At 58.0% G+C, this 13901-nt stretch overlaps 4 protein-coding genes across 9 annotated transcripts in view; 2 read left to right on the top strand and 2 right to left on the bottom strand.

The window, feature by feature from the left end:
* Positions 1 to 35: 35 nt before the first annotated feature.
* On the top strand, positions 36 to 3661 carry MLX (MAX dimerization protein MLX). 3 transcript variants are annotated; one of them, XM_041426497.1, is made up of 8 exons: positions 107 to 209; positions 516 to 552; positions 688 to 777; positions 1212 to 1318; positions 1507 to 1606; positions 1861 to 1960; positions 2169 to 2370; positions 2481 to 3661. In XM_041426497.1, the coding sequence occupies exons 1-8, from the start codon at positions 165 to 167 to the stop codon at positions 2535 to 2537; spliced, it is 738 nt and encodes a 245-aa protein (XP_041282431.1). In that variant the 5' UTR covers positions 107 to 164; the 3' UTR covers positions 2538 to 3661. The 3 variants fall into 3 exon arrangements, with proteins under 3 accessions (XP_041282433.1, XP_041282431.1, XP_041282430.1); XM_041426496.1 differs by having other exon boundaries at positions 140 to 299; XM_041426499.1 differs by lacking the exon at positions 516 to 552 and having other exon boundaries at positions 36 to 209.
* Positions 3662 to 3846: 185 nt separating this feature from the next.
* LOC121347677 (PSMC3 interacting protein) lies at positions 3847 to 5787 on the bottom strand. Of its 4 annotated transcripts, none has more exons than XM_041426503.1 (8): positions 5502 to 5787; positions 5315 to 5418; positions 5160 to 5249; positions 4977 to 5088; positions 4718 to 4863; positions 4542 to 4595; positions 4403 to 4462; positions 3847 to 4323 (listed from the first exon to the last, which is right to left on the bottom strand). In XM_041426503.1, the coding sequence occupies exons 1-8, from the start codon at positions 5530 to 5532 to the stop codon at positions 4264 to 4266; spliced, it is 657 nt and encodes a 218-aa protein (XP_041282437.1). In that variant the 5' UTR covers positions 5533 to 5787; the 3' UTR covers positions 3847 to 4263. The 4 variants fall into 4 exon arrangements, with proteins under 4 accessions (XP_041282437.1, XP_041282436.1, XP_041282435.1 ...); XM_041426502.1 differs by having other exon boundaries at positions 5315 to 5421; XM_041426501.1 differs by having other exon boundaries at positions 4403 to 4595.
* Positions 5788 to 5940: 153 nt separating this feature from the next.
* Positions 5941 to 13569, bottom strand: RETREG3 (reticulophagy regulator family member 3). Its single transcript, XM_041426494.1, has 9 exons — positions 13279 to 13569; positions 12676 to 12782; positions 11502 to 11532; positions 10301 to 10427; positions 9511 to 9595; positions 8968 to 9105; positions 8434 to 8513; positions 7935 to 8067; positions 5941 to 7463 (listed from the first exon to the last, which is right to left on the bottom strand). Exons 1-9 carry the CDS (start codon positions 13467 to 13469, stop codon positions 7030 to 7032), a joined length of 1326 nt encoding a protein of 441 aa, XP_041282428.1. The 5' UTR covers positions 13470 to 13569; the 3' UTR covers positions 5941 to 7029.
* Positions 13570 to 13656: 87 nt separating this feature from the next.
* The window catches only part of TUBG1 (tubulin gamma 1), a 6859-nt gene continuing 6614 nt past the window's right edge, over positions 13657 to 13901 (top strand). Inside the window, exon 1 of the mRNA XM_041426492.1 lies at positions 13657 to 13813. Coding sequence (XP_041282426.1) covers positions 13765 to 13813 — 49 coding nt within the window. The 5' untranslated portion in view covers positions 13657 to 13764. The remainder of the gene's footprint in view (positions 13814 to 13901) is intronic.

A 13901-nucleotide genomic window follows, 5' to 3' on the forward strand; every position in this document is an offset into this window, starting at 1 on the left:
ACTCCCGGTGCCTGTGTGAGGCTCCCGGTGCCCGGTGTGGGACTCCCGGTGCCCTGTGGGACTCCCGGTGGGTCACGCCCATGACGTCACTCGCGCGCGGGTGCCCCCTGGCGGCGCGGGGCGGCCGGCGCTGCCCGGCGGTCACATGACCGGGCGGGCGGAAGATGGCGGAGCCGCCGGGCGCCGCCGCCGAGGACTCGTGGGGGAAGGTGGGGCCGGGATCGGGTCGGGCCGGGCCGCCGGGTGCCGCGGGGGCGCAGGGCGGCGCGCCGGGACGGGGCTCATGGCGGCCGGGCAGGGTGAGCGCCGGGCTGGGGGTACGGGGGCGGGGAGCGCGCACGAGTCAGTGCCGGGGCGAGGGGCGGTGGTGAAGGCCCCAGCGGAGCCGCAGCTCGGGGGTGGCGGGCGCTCCTCGGCACGACCGAGCTCCTGAGGGCGGGGGGGCTCCGGGGCGCGGTCGCGGTCGCCGCCCCAGCCCCGCTGACGTGTCTCCTCCGCCCGCCGGCCCCGCGCAGGTGGACGCGGCCTACGGCGACAATGGCCTGGACTCCGGTAGGTGCCCGGGCGGCGCCCGGCCCGCGCCACCCCCGTTCGTGGGTGGCAGCGGCTGCCCGGGGACGCCCCTCATGTCCCTGCGCCCGGTCACACCCCGCGTTGGGCACTGACCCCGGGACGCTCTAATTCCAGCGCTCTTCATGGAAAATGCCCGGAAAGGCAGCATAGTGTCCCGGGCCAACAGCATCGGCTCCACCAGTGCCTCTTCTGTCCCCAACACAGGTGGGGTTTGCTCTCCGTGACAACGTGTTTCTGCTCGCTGGGGAATCCGGCACGTGCCGGGCTTCAGGTCTGCCCTGCACCGAGGGGGTGAGCGTGGCTGGGCAGGATTCCTGTCCTGAGGAGAAGGAGGAGGAGGAAGGTGGTGGGAATAGCATCAGGGTTCTGTGGTTTCCAGCAGGGTTTGGAGTCGAGAATCACTCTGGTTTTGACATCTTCTCAAGGGAGCTGCCGGCACCTGCCTCCTGCCAACTCCCTGAGGAGAGGGAAATGTTGTCAGGGCTCCTTGGAAGGCTTTTCTTCTGCCCAGCCTGCTGTAGTTGAATGGGGCGGGGGCTATGCTGGGCCTGGCTGCAGCTGTAGTGGTCCCTTGAGCTGTCTCGTGCCCCTCCTGGTGCCTCTGTGTCCCCACGCCCAGCCACACTCTGTCCCCACAGACGATGAGGACAGTGACTACCATCAGGAGTCCTCCAAGGAGTCCTACAAGGACCAGCGCCGCCGGGCGCACACGCAGGCCGAGCAGAAGCGCCGAGATGCCATCAAGGTGAGCGAGGCAAGAGGCAGCAGGCAGTGCTGGAGTGCTGCTGCCAGCCTGCTGCAGCACCCTGCTCTCCCAGCACTTGTGTTCTGCTGCTGGATGTGCCCTGGCTCTGCCGGGCTGTGCTGTGGGAGCTGGGTGTGCTCCTGGCCCCACAGGATGAGCCCACACCCTGTGGCTCTGCTTCCCTGCAGAAAGGCTACAATGACTTGCAGGCCATCGTCCCCACCTGTGAGCAGCAGGATTTCTCCATCAGCTCACAGAAGCTGAGCAAGGCCATTGTGCTGCAGAAAAGTGAGTCCCAAGGGCAGGAGGGAAGGAGGTGCTATCAACCCCCAAAGCTCCGCCCTGGAGGTGTGCAGGGCAAGGTTCAGCACCTTAGAACCTTCTGGTGTGATGAGGCTCTGGGGAGCTTGGGTGCTGCTCACCTGCCCTCACTTTCCCCAAGGGAACTGGGCCAGTGAGAGCTGATGGTGCCCTGGTTCAGGCACGTGCTGTGGGGATCTCATGTGTGCTCCCAAATCCTCACTCTGTGTTTGCGTGCTCAGCTATTGACTACATCCAGTTCTTGCACAAGGAGAAGAAAAAGCAGGAGGAGGAAGTTTCTACCCTCAGGAAAGATGTGATGGCCTTGAAGATCATGAAAGTGTAAGGGAAGAGCTGTTGGGGTTGTGCCCTCTACTTCCTGTTGTTCCCTCCCATCCTTGTGGGGTTCTGCAGTGGTTCTCCATCTGGGGACAGCCCTGCAGCTGGGAACCAGGAGCAGGAGCTGGTGTGGGAATTCAGAGCTGGGAGTGGCAGCTCAGTCACGTGTGGATGCCTCACTGCTGACCTTGGTGTGCCCTGCTTGTTTCAGGAACTATGAGCAGATTGTGAAAGCTCATCAGGACAATCCAAATGAGGGGAAGAACCAGATCTCTGACGAGGTGAAGTTCAATGTTTTCCAAGGCATCATGGACTCCCTGTTCCAGTCCTTCAATGCCTCAGTCTCTGTAACGAGTTTTCAGGAGCTCTCAGCGTGTGTCTTCAGCTGGATTGAGGAGCACTGCAAGCCCCAGGTGAATGCAGAGCTGCAGAGGGGCTGGTGCCATGGCTGAGGGGGCAGAGACAGTGGCACAGGGGTGGCTGTCCCTCCACAGACCAACTGACTGTCCTCTTTCTGCCACAGACGCTGCGGGACGTTGTCATCGGGGTCCTGCACAAGGTGAAGAGCCAGCTCTACTGAGCCTCCCGTGCCACTTCTGTGCCCGTGGGGATGGGGTACTTCTGCCAGAGGCCAGGCTGCCAGGCACCACCCTGGGCCCTCTCCCTTGTGGCTGTTTTTAAGGTTCTCTGAATTATTTATTGTATTCCTTCTGAAGCCCAACGGTGGCTGTGCAAACAGTGCTGCTCCACTCGGTGCCTCCAAATCTTCATAGGGACTGGGCAGGAGGGGAGGGAAAGGTGGGGAGCAGAGTCTCTGGCTCAGGCCATGGGGTTGCCTGTGCCACTGACTCTCCTTGCAGAGCTGATCCCAGAGCAGCTCCACTCTGTGCCCTCAGGCCTGTGACAGCCCTGCTATCCCCAGGGTGGGCAAATGTGACAAATGCATACTAAAAACCATGGGTTTCTGGTCTAGCAGTAGGAATTGCTTTTCCCTGACCCTCTGGGCTGTGCCCTGCCCCTCTGGAGCAGCTGTTTTGAGTCAGCTGTTGCATTTTGGAGGAGCCTGGCAGTGCTGGCAGCAGGATGAGCCCATCAAGAGCTGGGAGCTGTGGCCCTGGCAGCACATGCTAGGGCCTTGATGAACCCCAAGCGTGCTGCAGCCATGAGTCCCTGGGAAGGAGCAGAGGAAGTTCCTGCAAGTGCTGGAACACCTCTCCTTTTCTCAGAAACTGGCTGTACTGCACATGAAAGTTCTGCAGCTGTAGCATGGCATGGCTGTGTGCACTTGCTGCTCCTTCTTAGAACTTTTATACACACACATACATGATCAGTCTTGATTTGATTTTTATTATTGTAAATTTTGGAATGGTCCCACAGTGCTGCCTGTGCCAGCTGTAGAAGCAGCTGCTATCAGGGACATGTTTGACCCTGTCCCATGCCCAGTTTGGGTCACAGCTCTGCTGGGCACTGTCCAGAGTGATGGGACCAGGGTGCTGCCAGCAGCAGGTTTTTTTCTCCATAACCACGTTTGTGCTCCTGCTCCAGGGGCACATCCAGGGAATGTTTATTTCAGGCAGTTTTTCCAGCACTGAGGAGGGAGCACTGCCTCCTGCCTTGGGAAGAAGAAGTGGAATTTTACAGACCTCACACATGAAAGTGATGTATTTTTCTATTGTGAAAAGTAATTAAATAAATTTCACTGAATGTTTTAATGATTTTTCCGATGCTGAGTTCCTGGAGCTGTGCCCTAGAGCTGGTGGTTTCCAGAAGCCCATTCCAGCCCCTGTGGCTCACGTTACCCTCTCCTGGCTCCTGCCCTCCCCACTCCTCAGGGCCTAAACCCTGCCCTGACACCCTCTGAAGAGACAAACACCACAGGGATGTGCAGCTGAACCAAAATCCTGGTGTTTAATGGATCATATTCTCATGTGACCACTCAGGCATGCAGCAGGAAGCAGCTAGAACACAGACAGAGCTCTGCAGCCCAGAGAGTCCCTCACTCCCTTTTCTTACCAGAACACCAGGGACACAGCACCAGTGCCCCCACGTGTCCCCTCAGCCACATCAGACCCCAGCCAGGCAGCTCAGTGCACTAGGGGCAGGAAAAAACAACATCACACTGCAAGGAGAGGGCCAGTGCCAAGTTACTCCTACCCACCACCCTTCCAACTGCAAAACATTTTAAAACAAACTCAAACACACAGGACAAATCCCAGTCCTGCAAAACCAGAAAAAGAACAACCCAACAGCCGAGTTTCAGAGGCAGCTCTGCAGCAGCTCCCCAGAACAAAGGCTCCCCCAGCACCTCACGTGGTCGCTGGCAGCACGACGCCGTGGTCCTCATCTGTCTCTATCCCAACCTCCTCCTGCACGGCACCGAGCAGATCAGAACAGGCTCAGGGTCTGGCTCAGCAGCCGTGGGCACGACCCAGCCTCGGTACTTACGAAGAATTGCTTCTTGCTCTTGGGGTAGCCCTCCAGGATGGCATCCAGCAGCTCGGTGGCCTGGCGAGACAGGGCGCGTGAGGGCAGTGGGCAGCAGTCCCAGCGGGGCGTCACTGCCCACCCGCAGCACAGCCCGTACCATCCGCTTCCTCCGGCGCCACTCCCGGCGGTACAGCTGCTGCTCCCGGCACACCTGCCAACAGCACCGGGTCAGAGCCGCCCTGCGGGGCTCTCAGCAGCCCCGGGCAAGCAATGCCGGTAAGGGAAGTGCTGGATCCTGGATCCACACTGGCCCCGGCCTCAGCAGCTGTTCACCTTCTCTTTTTCCTCTGGAGTCACGTGGTTGGTAGCAGATTTAATCCTCTCCAGTTTCTCCGCGTAACTGGCACAGTCCTTCCTCAGGGCCTCGATCTCCCTGGCAATCTCAGGGGTTGTCATGGAGCTGTTCAAGTCCTTCAGCTCTAGGAAGGTGGCACCAATCACAGGCCGGGCTGCCACCCGGCACCAGGGCACGGCTGCCCGTGCCCTCGGGGATCCCGCGGTGGCTCGGGGCTGCCCGGCCAGGCACACTCACCCGCCTCCATGTGCCGGCAGCTCTGCTGCAGCGCTTGCAGCTGGCCGGAGCGGGCGGCGATCTCCCCGTCCAGCCCGCGGAGCTCCGCATCGCTGGCGGCCGGGAGCTGCTCCTGCGGGGAGCGGCGGGTCAGCGCGGCGGGGCAAGCGGGGCCAGCGGGCGGCGGCGACGGCCGGGGCTCACCTGGTCAGCGAAGTAGATCTTCTGCTTCCCGTAGACCTTCTCACGCACGCTGCCCTGCTGCGCCAGCTGCTCCAGCGCCTTCACCACGGCCTGCGGGACGCGCCGTCAGCCGGGCCCGGGCCCGCCCCGCCCCAGCCCGGCCCGGCCCCGCTCACCGCCTTGCCCAGCCCGTGCTCCCGCTGCAGGTTCCCGAAGGCATCCTGGGCGCTGTACGGGCGGTTCTGCTCCCGCAGGTACCGCAGCAGGACAGCGGCGGCGCCTCCTGCGGGACCAGCCCCGGTCACCGCGGCCTCCTGGGGCCGCAGAGGCCTCCCGGTGCTCCCCCGCCACTCCCGCACTCACCGCCGGCCGCGGCCTCCCGCCCTTTGCTCATCCCGCGGCCCCGGGCCTCCCGCCCCGCTGCTTTCCCGGTTGGCGCCGTTCACGCACTTCCGGCGCGCCGCCCGCTCCCCGCCAATCGCGGCGAGGGCGGAGCAGACCGCGATGGGCGGGGGGAACGTGCGCCGCCCGGTACCGGTCCGCCCTCGCGGAAGCGGGCCCGCGCACAGCCCGCGGCGGGAGCGGCCCCAGGGCAGGCACGAAACGACCGGGACCGGCGCTCCCGCTCCCGCCGCGGCAGCCACCATCCCCCCGCCCAGCTCCGCACCGGACTCGGCCAGCGAAGGGGCTCCAACCCGTTACCGACCTCCCCTTCCCGGCTGAGGCCGGCCCCCGCCCCCGATCTCGCCTTAGCACGGCCGACGCGATCGGATAAGCAGTCAGACAAAGAGCAGCCAGTAACGGGTCCCTGACGAGGTACGTTCTTGGCTGCACAAATGTGATCAGAACCGCGTCTATATGGCTTAGGAAAAGTAACGGGGGCACTCGGTGGGCAGAGCGGGGCTGGCTCTCCCTGGGGTCTGCTGGTTTGTTCACAGGGCCGCGGCAGGCACGAGCTCCTCAGTCACTGCTGGTCTGGGCTGCTGTCCCTGTGCGGTCCCAGTGCTGGGCTCTGCCTGCACAAGGCTGGAGGCAGCAAGGGCCCAGGGGACACAGCACCGCCCTGTCAGCCCTGCTCCACCTCCTCCTTCCTCCAGGAAAACCGCACGGCCTCGGCCCTGCCCACGGGAATGCACTGGAGCAGCACAGGGGTTTCTAGCAAAGTGTTAGTTGGCTGTTAACAAAGGCTGTTAGTTCAGAAAAGCAACACAAAGCAGAGGCTACACGTGGATGTTCTGGTAGGTGGTCTGATGGTCACAGCAGGTGTCTTATTGCCATTGAGCTCTTACAAAACAGCATCACCAGGAGCTGGAGCCGAGGGAGCAGCCAGTGCAAGGAAAACATTGCGGCTGCACAACATCCACAGTGGAGCAAGGGGCTTGGTTCCACCTGGAGTTGGATATTGCTGGGAGAGAAGACTTGGATTTGTGCACATACTAGGATCAGGGAACAGCTGTCTGAGACAGAACAGCACTGCGTCCCAGACACGACGTCTGAGGGGCTCTGTCCTGTTCCCCTGGTTACACATCAGTGCCAGAACTCAGTGCACAATTGTTCCTGGCGATGCTGTCAGCCCCACTGGACTTGAGAGCTGCAAACACCGGATTTATTGTCTTGGAGAAAGTTTGGAGCAGGCAGCATCATGTCAGACAGTGCAGAGTGATTGTGGAGCTATCCCATCAACGTCTCTTCCCTACAGATTGCCAGTGTTCTTTATTTTAAGATCCAAGCGAGGCTACGAGTCACAAGTCACAGTGGTGTACCCAGCCAGGACTGGCTGTCACATCACCCAGACTCACAGGAGACGACTGAGAGAACTGTGCAAAGCTTTTCCTTCTAGGATTCACTCCATGATGCGCAACAGAAAACCAGAGGGAAGTGACAGGGTGGTTTACTGGCCCCGGGAGCCAGCGGGATCCAGCTGGTTCAGCTCGGACTGATCCAGCAGTTCAAAGTCATCCCCTTCAGCGTCAGTGTCCAAGTCCAAACTGGCTGCTCTGAGGTGAGTCTTTGCCCCTCTCTGGGGATTGGTGCTGCGTGAGGAGCCTGGCTGAGAGCCTCCTGACAGTGCCAGCTGGATCATGCCCCTGGTGACAAAGCCAGCGATGTTGTTGGTGAGATTCTGCACCGATGGCAGTGTGCCAAATTCCTCCTGCTCATATGGGAGCTGCAGATCCTCTGTCCCTTGTGGGCGGTACGCCAGGCTTGGGATCCCAATGCTGGTGTCATCTTCATCATCTATGCCAGTTGCTTCTGGGTTTATGGAAGGGAAGTCAGGGAGATCCCTGGCAAAAGATTCTTCTGGGTCACTGTGACCATCCAGGTCTGCAAGAGGAGAAAGTGCTTTAATTGCCAGTAGTCACCAGCACCCACAGGCCCAGGCAGGAGCTGGGCCAGCAGCTCCCCTGGACAGACTGTTGGGAGCTCACAGACCACACTCTCTTCAACATCTCCCTCCCCTCACCCCAAGTGTTCAGATCCCTCTGACCTCCCAGCTCACTCACAAGGAACACTGGTGCTGAAGCAGCCACCTGTGAGAGGGGAGCAGCAGCACCCACAGCCAGACTGGCAGAGCCTGATCTGCCTGTGCAGAGCTGCTGCCCTCGCTCAAGCTCCACAGGAATGAAGGAGGAAGTTCAGTTCTGAACAAAACAGGCAGTTGCAGCTCATTTCCAGCAGCAAGGCTGACATCAAACAGCCAGACTTCAATGTTGGGAGGTAACACATCCTCCCTCTGACCCATCACATTGGCGCCTGCTTGGCATTCCACACCTTCCAGAAGCTGTTTCCTCTCACCTTCTGATCCCTCTGTCAGGGGTGTCTGGCCCCTTGAAAGGTTAAACATCCCATTTTCAGTATAGGAAACCTCAGCATCTGAATGCTCAGAGTCGGAGATGGTCAGTTCCTTGGCGACCATGGAGTCATCCAGCTTTGAAATAGAAGATAAAATTGAAAACATCAGCACTGGAAAGGTTATCCCCATGCCTCAAGACAAAACAGATGATGGAGTGGCCTCCCACTAAACCTAGACCCCATGGGAGACTAGTACCTGAGACTCATTCACATTTATTGCACAGGCTAGGAGACTGCAGCTGGCACAAGCAGCTTTGGACATTCTTTAGTGGAACAGAGTGGGATAGACCTATCTGAAAGGACAGTGTCCTCATCTGCTCTCCTATCACCCTCAGCTGTGCTGCCAGATGTGCTGCTCACATCTCAGCCAGATGCTGCATGTCCCTGCAGTGAGGTTTGTCCTTTCCAGCTGAGCTCTTCCCTCTCCCAGAGGCTCCGTTACCTTGGGGCAGAATGCAGCCAGCTCCTCTTCGCTGTCACTCCCATCATCCGTGGCTTCCTGACCAAGGGCCCGGCCACGCACTGTTAGAAACCAGACACAAAGCTGTTACTGCTGCTGGGACAAGGCTCTGTGCAGGACCAGAAAACCCCAGACTGCACATAACAGAGCAGAGCTCTGTTGCACAGCAGAGCCATGATCATTTCTGACTGCGGCTGTCACAGGTTTTTTGCTGAAATGAACACGTTTAGAACTCCCTCGCACAGAGCCTTTCCTCCTTTTTCCAGAACAGAGAACACCCAGTTCTGACAGCCAAGAACTGGAGCAGCTCAGTGCTGCGAAAAGCCCACAGCAGCTGCTTCCTAGGAGATGGCTGCAGAGGCGAAACTGCCTCTCTCTTTTCCCAAAGCAATTCCAAGAATTTGCCATGGCAGACATGGCCCCCACTGCCCGCCAAGGAGCCTCTGCTCACAGCCCATTCCAGGGATCAAAGATCAAGGTGTGAAACCCTGGGGGCAGAAAGGGCACAGGACTCACGCTGCCTCTGGCGCTGCCTCGCTGTCACGTATCCCCGGACGCTGAAGTCCAGCCGCTGCAGCACGGGCTCCAGCCTGCGGTACATGCGCTGCCCCAGCCTGTGGTACACGGCCAGGGGCCACAGCAGGACCAGGAGCACTGCAGGGAGTGAAATGCAGGTTAGGAGGTTGCTCAGGATGCTGCTTGGCAAACATCCTGATGTTTTGTGATGCAGCACAACACACAGAGCACGGTGGATCTGAGCACTGAGGGCAGTGCTGTGGGAGGTTGTTGGAACAGGTGCCACCACCTCTGCCAATTTAACAAAATTGACAGGCAAACCTGTTGGTGCTCAGATCTGTAGTTACTAAGCACTCAAAAACCTTCTCTCCAGACCAGACTTTGAGTCCTGGTCAAGAACCACCAGATTCCTGGCAGAATGTATTGTTTTAAATTTTAAAGCCATTCACACAAGCTTTCCTTCTGAGCCCCATCCTTTGGACATTCGGCACCCACTCATCTCCTTTCACATGTAAGTCTGTGTTGGCACAGATATTTACTTACACAGCAAGTATGAGAGCAAGAGCCCAGGGATGTACTGGCCCAGGACAGCCAGGAAAGTGAACACTCCACACACTAGAAGGCAAAACTGAAGACATGAGAGACAGTGAGTTTCCAGGGTTAAGCAGTAGGTCCACTCACTTCTTGACCATGTCAGCCTCTGCAAATCCTGGGTCAAGTCATTATTCCAAAGAGGGTGAAGCCTTCACAGTGTCCAAGCACCTGCTCCAGCGTGGGCACAGACACAGGGGTGTCTGCCCTCAGAGCCACAGGCAGCTGAGGCCTCCTGCCTCAGGGCAAGAGGAGCTTCCCAAAGCAGGGACACAACAGTGAGGAAGAGGCTAAACTAAAGAGCTCTTCAAGGTGAAGAGGACAAGGGCAGTATCACTGTGTCTCTCTTCCCATAAAGGTCTCTCTTCCCATAAACTCAAAAAAAGAAGAAGGAAAAAACTTGACACACTTTCTCAAACTGTTAAAACCCAGTGAGGAGACAAATTTGGCAGACACTTGAAAAGCCAGAAACCTACAGAGGGAGCAGCCACGCTCTCACTTCAGTGGTGCAATCCACACACTGACATTCACTTTCTCCTCCCTCCTCCACAACCTGATTATTCTGCCTGGGCTTTCCATTCCTCCCCACCACATAATAGGCACAGTGTTGTGGGAGACCTCCCATGACAACCTCCCATCCAGGAACGTGTTCAGCCAGTGCTGGATGCCAGCACAGGAGGATCCTCGTGGTCAGCAGAGGCTCCACACCAAACAGGTTATTTTCTGAACTGCACATTCTTACCTTGCCAGGACTTTGCCTCTTGAAAACGAAGAGATTACTTAAGAAGTTGGTCCCAGTCACCCATCCTTCAGCCAAATGATGACAGAGCTCTGGCAGTCCGAGCAGCCGAGGGTGGACGTATCCCCAGCTGCAGTGAAGGCAGAATTTGGGAAGATATTGCTGCATCAGTGTCAGCCTTGTTACAAATACTTGTCTTAAAGCTTCCTTCTGTTCCCACCCAGCACAGAGCTCTAGAGATGAGGGTCACTTGCCCTCCAAGCAGTGCCCTGCCCAAAGCAGTTCATCTACAGCCCCTCTAGCAGCATCCCAGTGCTCCCACAGCAGCTGACGAGCAGGAATTCCAGTCAATGCCCTGGACCAGTTTCCATGCTGCTGGAGGGAGTGCACAGTGCAGAGGCAAATCAAGTGAATCCATTTACTGTTTCTGTGTTTATCTGGTCAACTGCAGCCTCCAAGTGTTCAGCATGAGGTCTAGAAGCAGCCTTGCTCCTCACTTCATGTACTCAGTTACTCTGGAGGCCTTGAACTGGTCAGTTTTGTTAGTGTTGCTTAACTGCTAGTCAGGAGTACCTGAAGGTTAGAAAGAGCAATTCCTTTTGTGCTTGGGCCTCTTAAAAAAGAAATTAATAAAGACAATTGTCCTTTGGCAGCAGCTCAGGTGATTTAATCAGGAACTGACATCCAGCACAGCCTGGCAGTGGGGCAGGAAGGTGTGCCCAGAGAGGCAGGTGTGAGCAGTGAGGCAACACCTCAGCATTTCTCAACCCATAATTAATGCAGCAGTCAGATCATAACTATGCAGAAACAACTGCTGGAACAAGCCTGTTAAATATTCCCTATCAAGTCTCAGAAGACTTCATTAATTCCCACAGAAATGCTGTTTTCCTGCTACTGGAGACCCATACAAGAGGAATTGCTCCTAAGGCAGCACCTCTAACTTCAGGGGGCAGGGAATCAAGCAAGCATAATTGGAGGCTGGTATGAAAGCAAAGTACAATAAAATGGCTTGGGAAAGAAAAAACTTCTCATGACCACCTGACTGCATCTGGGTCTCCATCTGCCCTCTGCTGAGCAGCTCCCAGGTCCCTCCTCCCTTCTCCCCCTCCTCCTCACCCCAAGGAGCCAACATCCCAAGCATGTGCAGGTAACAACACAGTATCACAGCAAAGTATCACAGCAGAGCAGTCAATTAGTTTCCTACCTCTCATTGTCTAATTCATCAGGTCTTGCCACTAAAATATTAAGAACAGACACTACATTAGTTGCAAGGAATTTGCCATGGGAATGCTTAGCTCTTGGGATTTAAGTAAAGCTTTAATAAGCTGGGGAACACCTGGAAAAGACATTAACTGTAATTACAGGATGGAGAAGCATCACTCCATAACAAATCTTGAGTGTGTACGTGTGACAGTACAGGACTGCAAGAGTCTCCCTGCTGCTCCTTGGTGTTTGCTGGACTCTAGAAGCTGCCCACTTCCCTCTCCCCCCCTCCCTGCACACACCAGCTGGGGAGGAGGAACAGCCTGCAGACTGGAAGGATCAGGAATTTAAATCCTTTGATACCTTCCCACCCAGGCTGGGACTTGAAAGAGATGTCCCAGCCACTCTGAGAGATCAAATCAGAGGGATGGGGGAGCTGGACAGACACTGTCTCCTAGGAAGGAGCCTGAGCCAAGCTTTGAAACCAAGGAAAGCTTTAATGTCTTCCCAGGAACTGCAGAGAACATGGATTGAAGCAGAAAGCTGGGAGCTGAACTTGCTGGTTAGTCAGGGAACCAGCCCTGGGAACATGCAGACCCTAACACTGATCCAAACTAACCTGTCCATGCAAAGCCAAGGGACCCCAGCTGCTTGGAATGGGGGTGTTCATCAGTGTATTAATGTCACAAAGGAGGGATACAACTGCTTTGGTTACTGAAAGCTGAAATCTAACTTCATTACAGCTGTTCAGATGCCTCTTCTCCCAAAGACATCTCTGCTCAACAGCAAGGCTGGGACTTGTCTTCATCCTAAACTGATTATGGATTCTGAGGGGGATTCCAGATGAGTTCCACATATGCTTCTATTTCTCACCCTGGTACTGAATGCTCAGAAAGTGAATCACTGTGTCCAACCTGCACTGGGTCACGTACATCCTGTGGTTCAGGATTACAAGACAAATACCAGTGTCACAAGCACAAAAAGAACTTGTGTTTACACAGATCAGAATATCCCAGCTCCAGAAAGAGCACGCCTGCAGTACTTCTGCTGGCTTCTAGACCCTTAAAGCAAAAAGTTGAGGTTTTAACAATGTAACTGCAGGCAGTGCAGAGCCTGTATTTGTGGGGCTGGAAACTCGGCTTGATTTGCTGCTATGAGCTCAAAATGCAACTTACCACCAATTTCTGGCCAGATTTTGTGCTTCCACTGGTCTAGACACACTACTACTATGAGGGTTAAAGCAATCAGGAACAGCAAACGAAGTGAAGTCAGAGCAAAGAACCTATGGGGAAGAAACCAATGAGTCGGTACTGGCCAGGTCTTTGTGAGACAAAAAGGGGTAACACAAACCAACCTCAAACCATTCACTCAGGGAGAAAACTCAGCACCTGCTACTCAGTCACCACGCAGCGTGCCCCGGGGGCATCTGCTGGGTGACTCGGTTTGCTCGTGTCAGTTCTGCCGGGACAGCCCTGCTGTACACCTCCTGTCCCGGGCAAGCTGCCCTCCCTCCCGTGCCACAGAGCAGGGATCAAACCTGAGTTTGATGCTCTCAGGTACAAGGAGAGCACGGGGACGGGGCTGCAGCAGACCCAGCGCTGCCGGTCCCTCCTGTCCGGAACGGGGCACGGAGCAAACCCGCGGTCCCTCACAGACCGCTCCTCCTCAAGCCCCCCGACCCCCGCAGCTCCAGCGATCGGGGCTCAGCGCCACCCGGTCCCTATCCCGATCCCGGTCCCGGTTCCGAACCCGATCCCGGTCCCAGCCCCGCCGCTCACCAGAACAGGCCGTGCACCGCCACCCAGCACAGCGCGCTGCGGCCCGGCCGCTCCCACACCAGCGCGGCCTGCACGGCGCCCAGCAGTGGCTCGTAGGGCCCGAGGCGGCAGCGCAGCGCCGCGCTCAGCGCCTGCACCCGCCGCTGCCGCTCACCGGGCCCGGGCCCCACCGCCGTTGCCGCCGCCGCCATCGCTCCCTCACGGCGTCAACATCCGCCCGCCAGCTGCGCGCGCGCGGCCGCTGCAAGCATGGCGGCCCCCAGCAACCGACTGCAACTGCACTCTGCGCGCCGCCATCTTGGCGCATGCGCTGCCCGCACCTCCTGCCGGGACGCACGCGCGTTGCCAGGGCGCCGCCGCGGGCGGAGGGGCGCGGCGCTGCCCCGGAAGCGAGCAGTGCGCACGCGCACTGCCGTTGGCGCCGGCGGGAGACGCGGCGGTACCGGAGCCGGGCGGGGCGCGGAGCGGAGCGGAGCCTCGGCCGCGATGCCGCGGGAGATCATCACCCTGCAGCTGGGCCAGTGCGGCAACCAGAGTGAGCGCGCCGCGGCCGTGGCGGGCCCGGGGGAGCGCGCACCGGGCGCGGTCGGGATGCTGTGGGGGGGGGGGCGGTTAGGGGGGCC

The sequence above is a fragment of the Onychostruthus taczanowskii genome, unplaced genomic scaffold, assembly GCF_017590055.1.
Source record: "Onychostruthus taczanowskii isolate IOZ18803 unplaced genomic scaffold, ASM1759005v1 scaffold91, whole genome shotgun sequence".
Taxonomy (NCBI): domain Eukaryota; kingdom Metazoa; phylum Chordata; class Aves; order Passeriformes; family Passeridae; genus Onychostruthus; species Onychostruthus taczanowskii.

Excerpts from the sequence above, each read along its gene's own strand:
- MLX (XM_041426496.1), top strand. The coding sequence starts at position 165 with ATGGCGGAGCCGCCGGGCGCCGCCGCCGAGGACTCGTGGGGGAAGGTG. Across the intron at positions 1,961-2,168 it reads GCCTTGAAGATCATGAAAGT|GAACTATGAGCAGATTGTGA; the intron begins GTAAGGGAAGAG and ends TGCTTGTTTCAG. Across the intron at positions 2,371-2,480 it reads AGGAGCACTGCAAGCCCCAG|ACGCTGCGGGACGTTGTCAT; the intron begins GTGAATGCAGAG and ends TTTCTGCCACAG.
- LOC121347677 (XM_041426500.1), bottom strand. The coding sequence starts at position 5,532 with ATGAGCAAAGGGCGGGAGGCCGCGGCCGGCG. Across the intron at positions 4,864-4,976 it reads CTGCCGGCACATGGAGGCGG|AGCTGAAGGACTTGAACAGC; the intron begins GTGAGTGTGCCT and ends CCACCTTCCTAG. Across the intron at positions 4,596-4,717 it reads CTCCAGAGGAAAAAGAGAAG|GTGTGCCGGGAGCAGCAGCT; the intron begins GTGAACAGCTGC and ends TGCTGTTGGCAG.
- RETREG3 (XM_041426494.1), bottom strand. The coding sequence starts at position 13,469 with ATGGCGGCGGCGGCAACGGCGGTGGGGCCCGGGCCCGGTGAGCGGCAG. Across the intron at positions 12,783-13,278 it reads GCGGTGCACGGCCTGTTCTG|GTTCTTTGCTCTGACTTCAC; the intron begins GTGAGCGGCGGG and ends TCTTCCCCATAG. Across the intron at positions 9,596-10,300 it reads AGAGGCAAAGTCCTGGCAAG|TTTTGCCTTCTAGTGTGTGG; the intron begins GTAAGAATGTGC and ends TCATGTCTTCAG.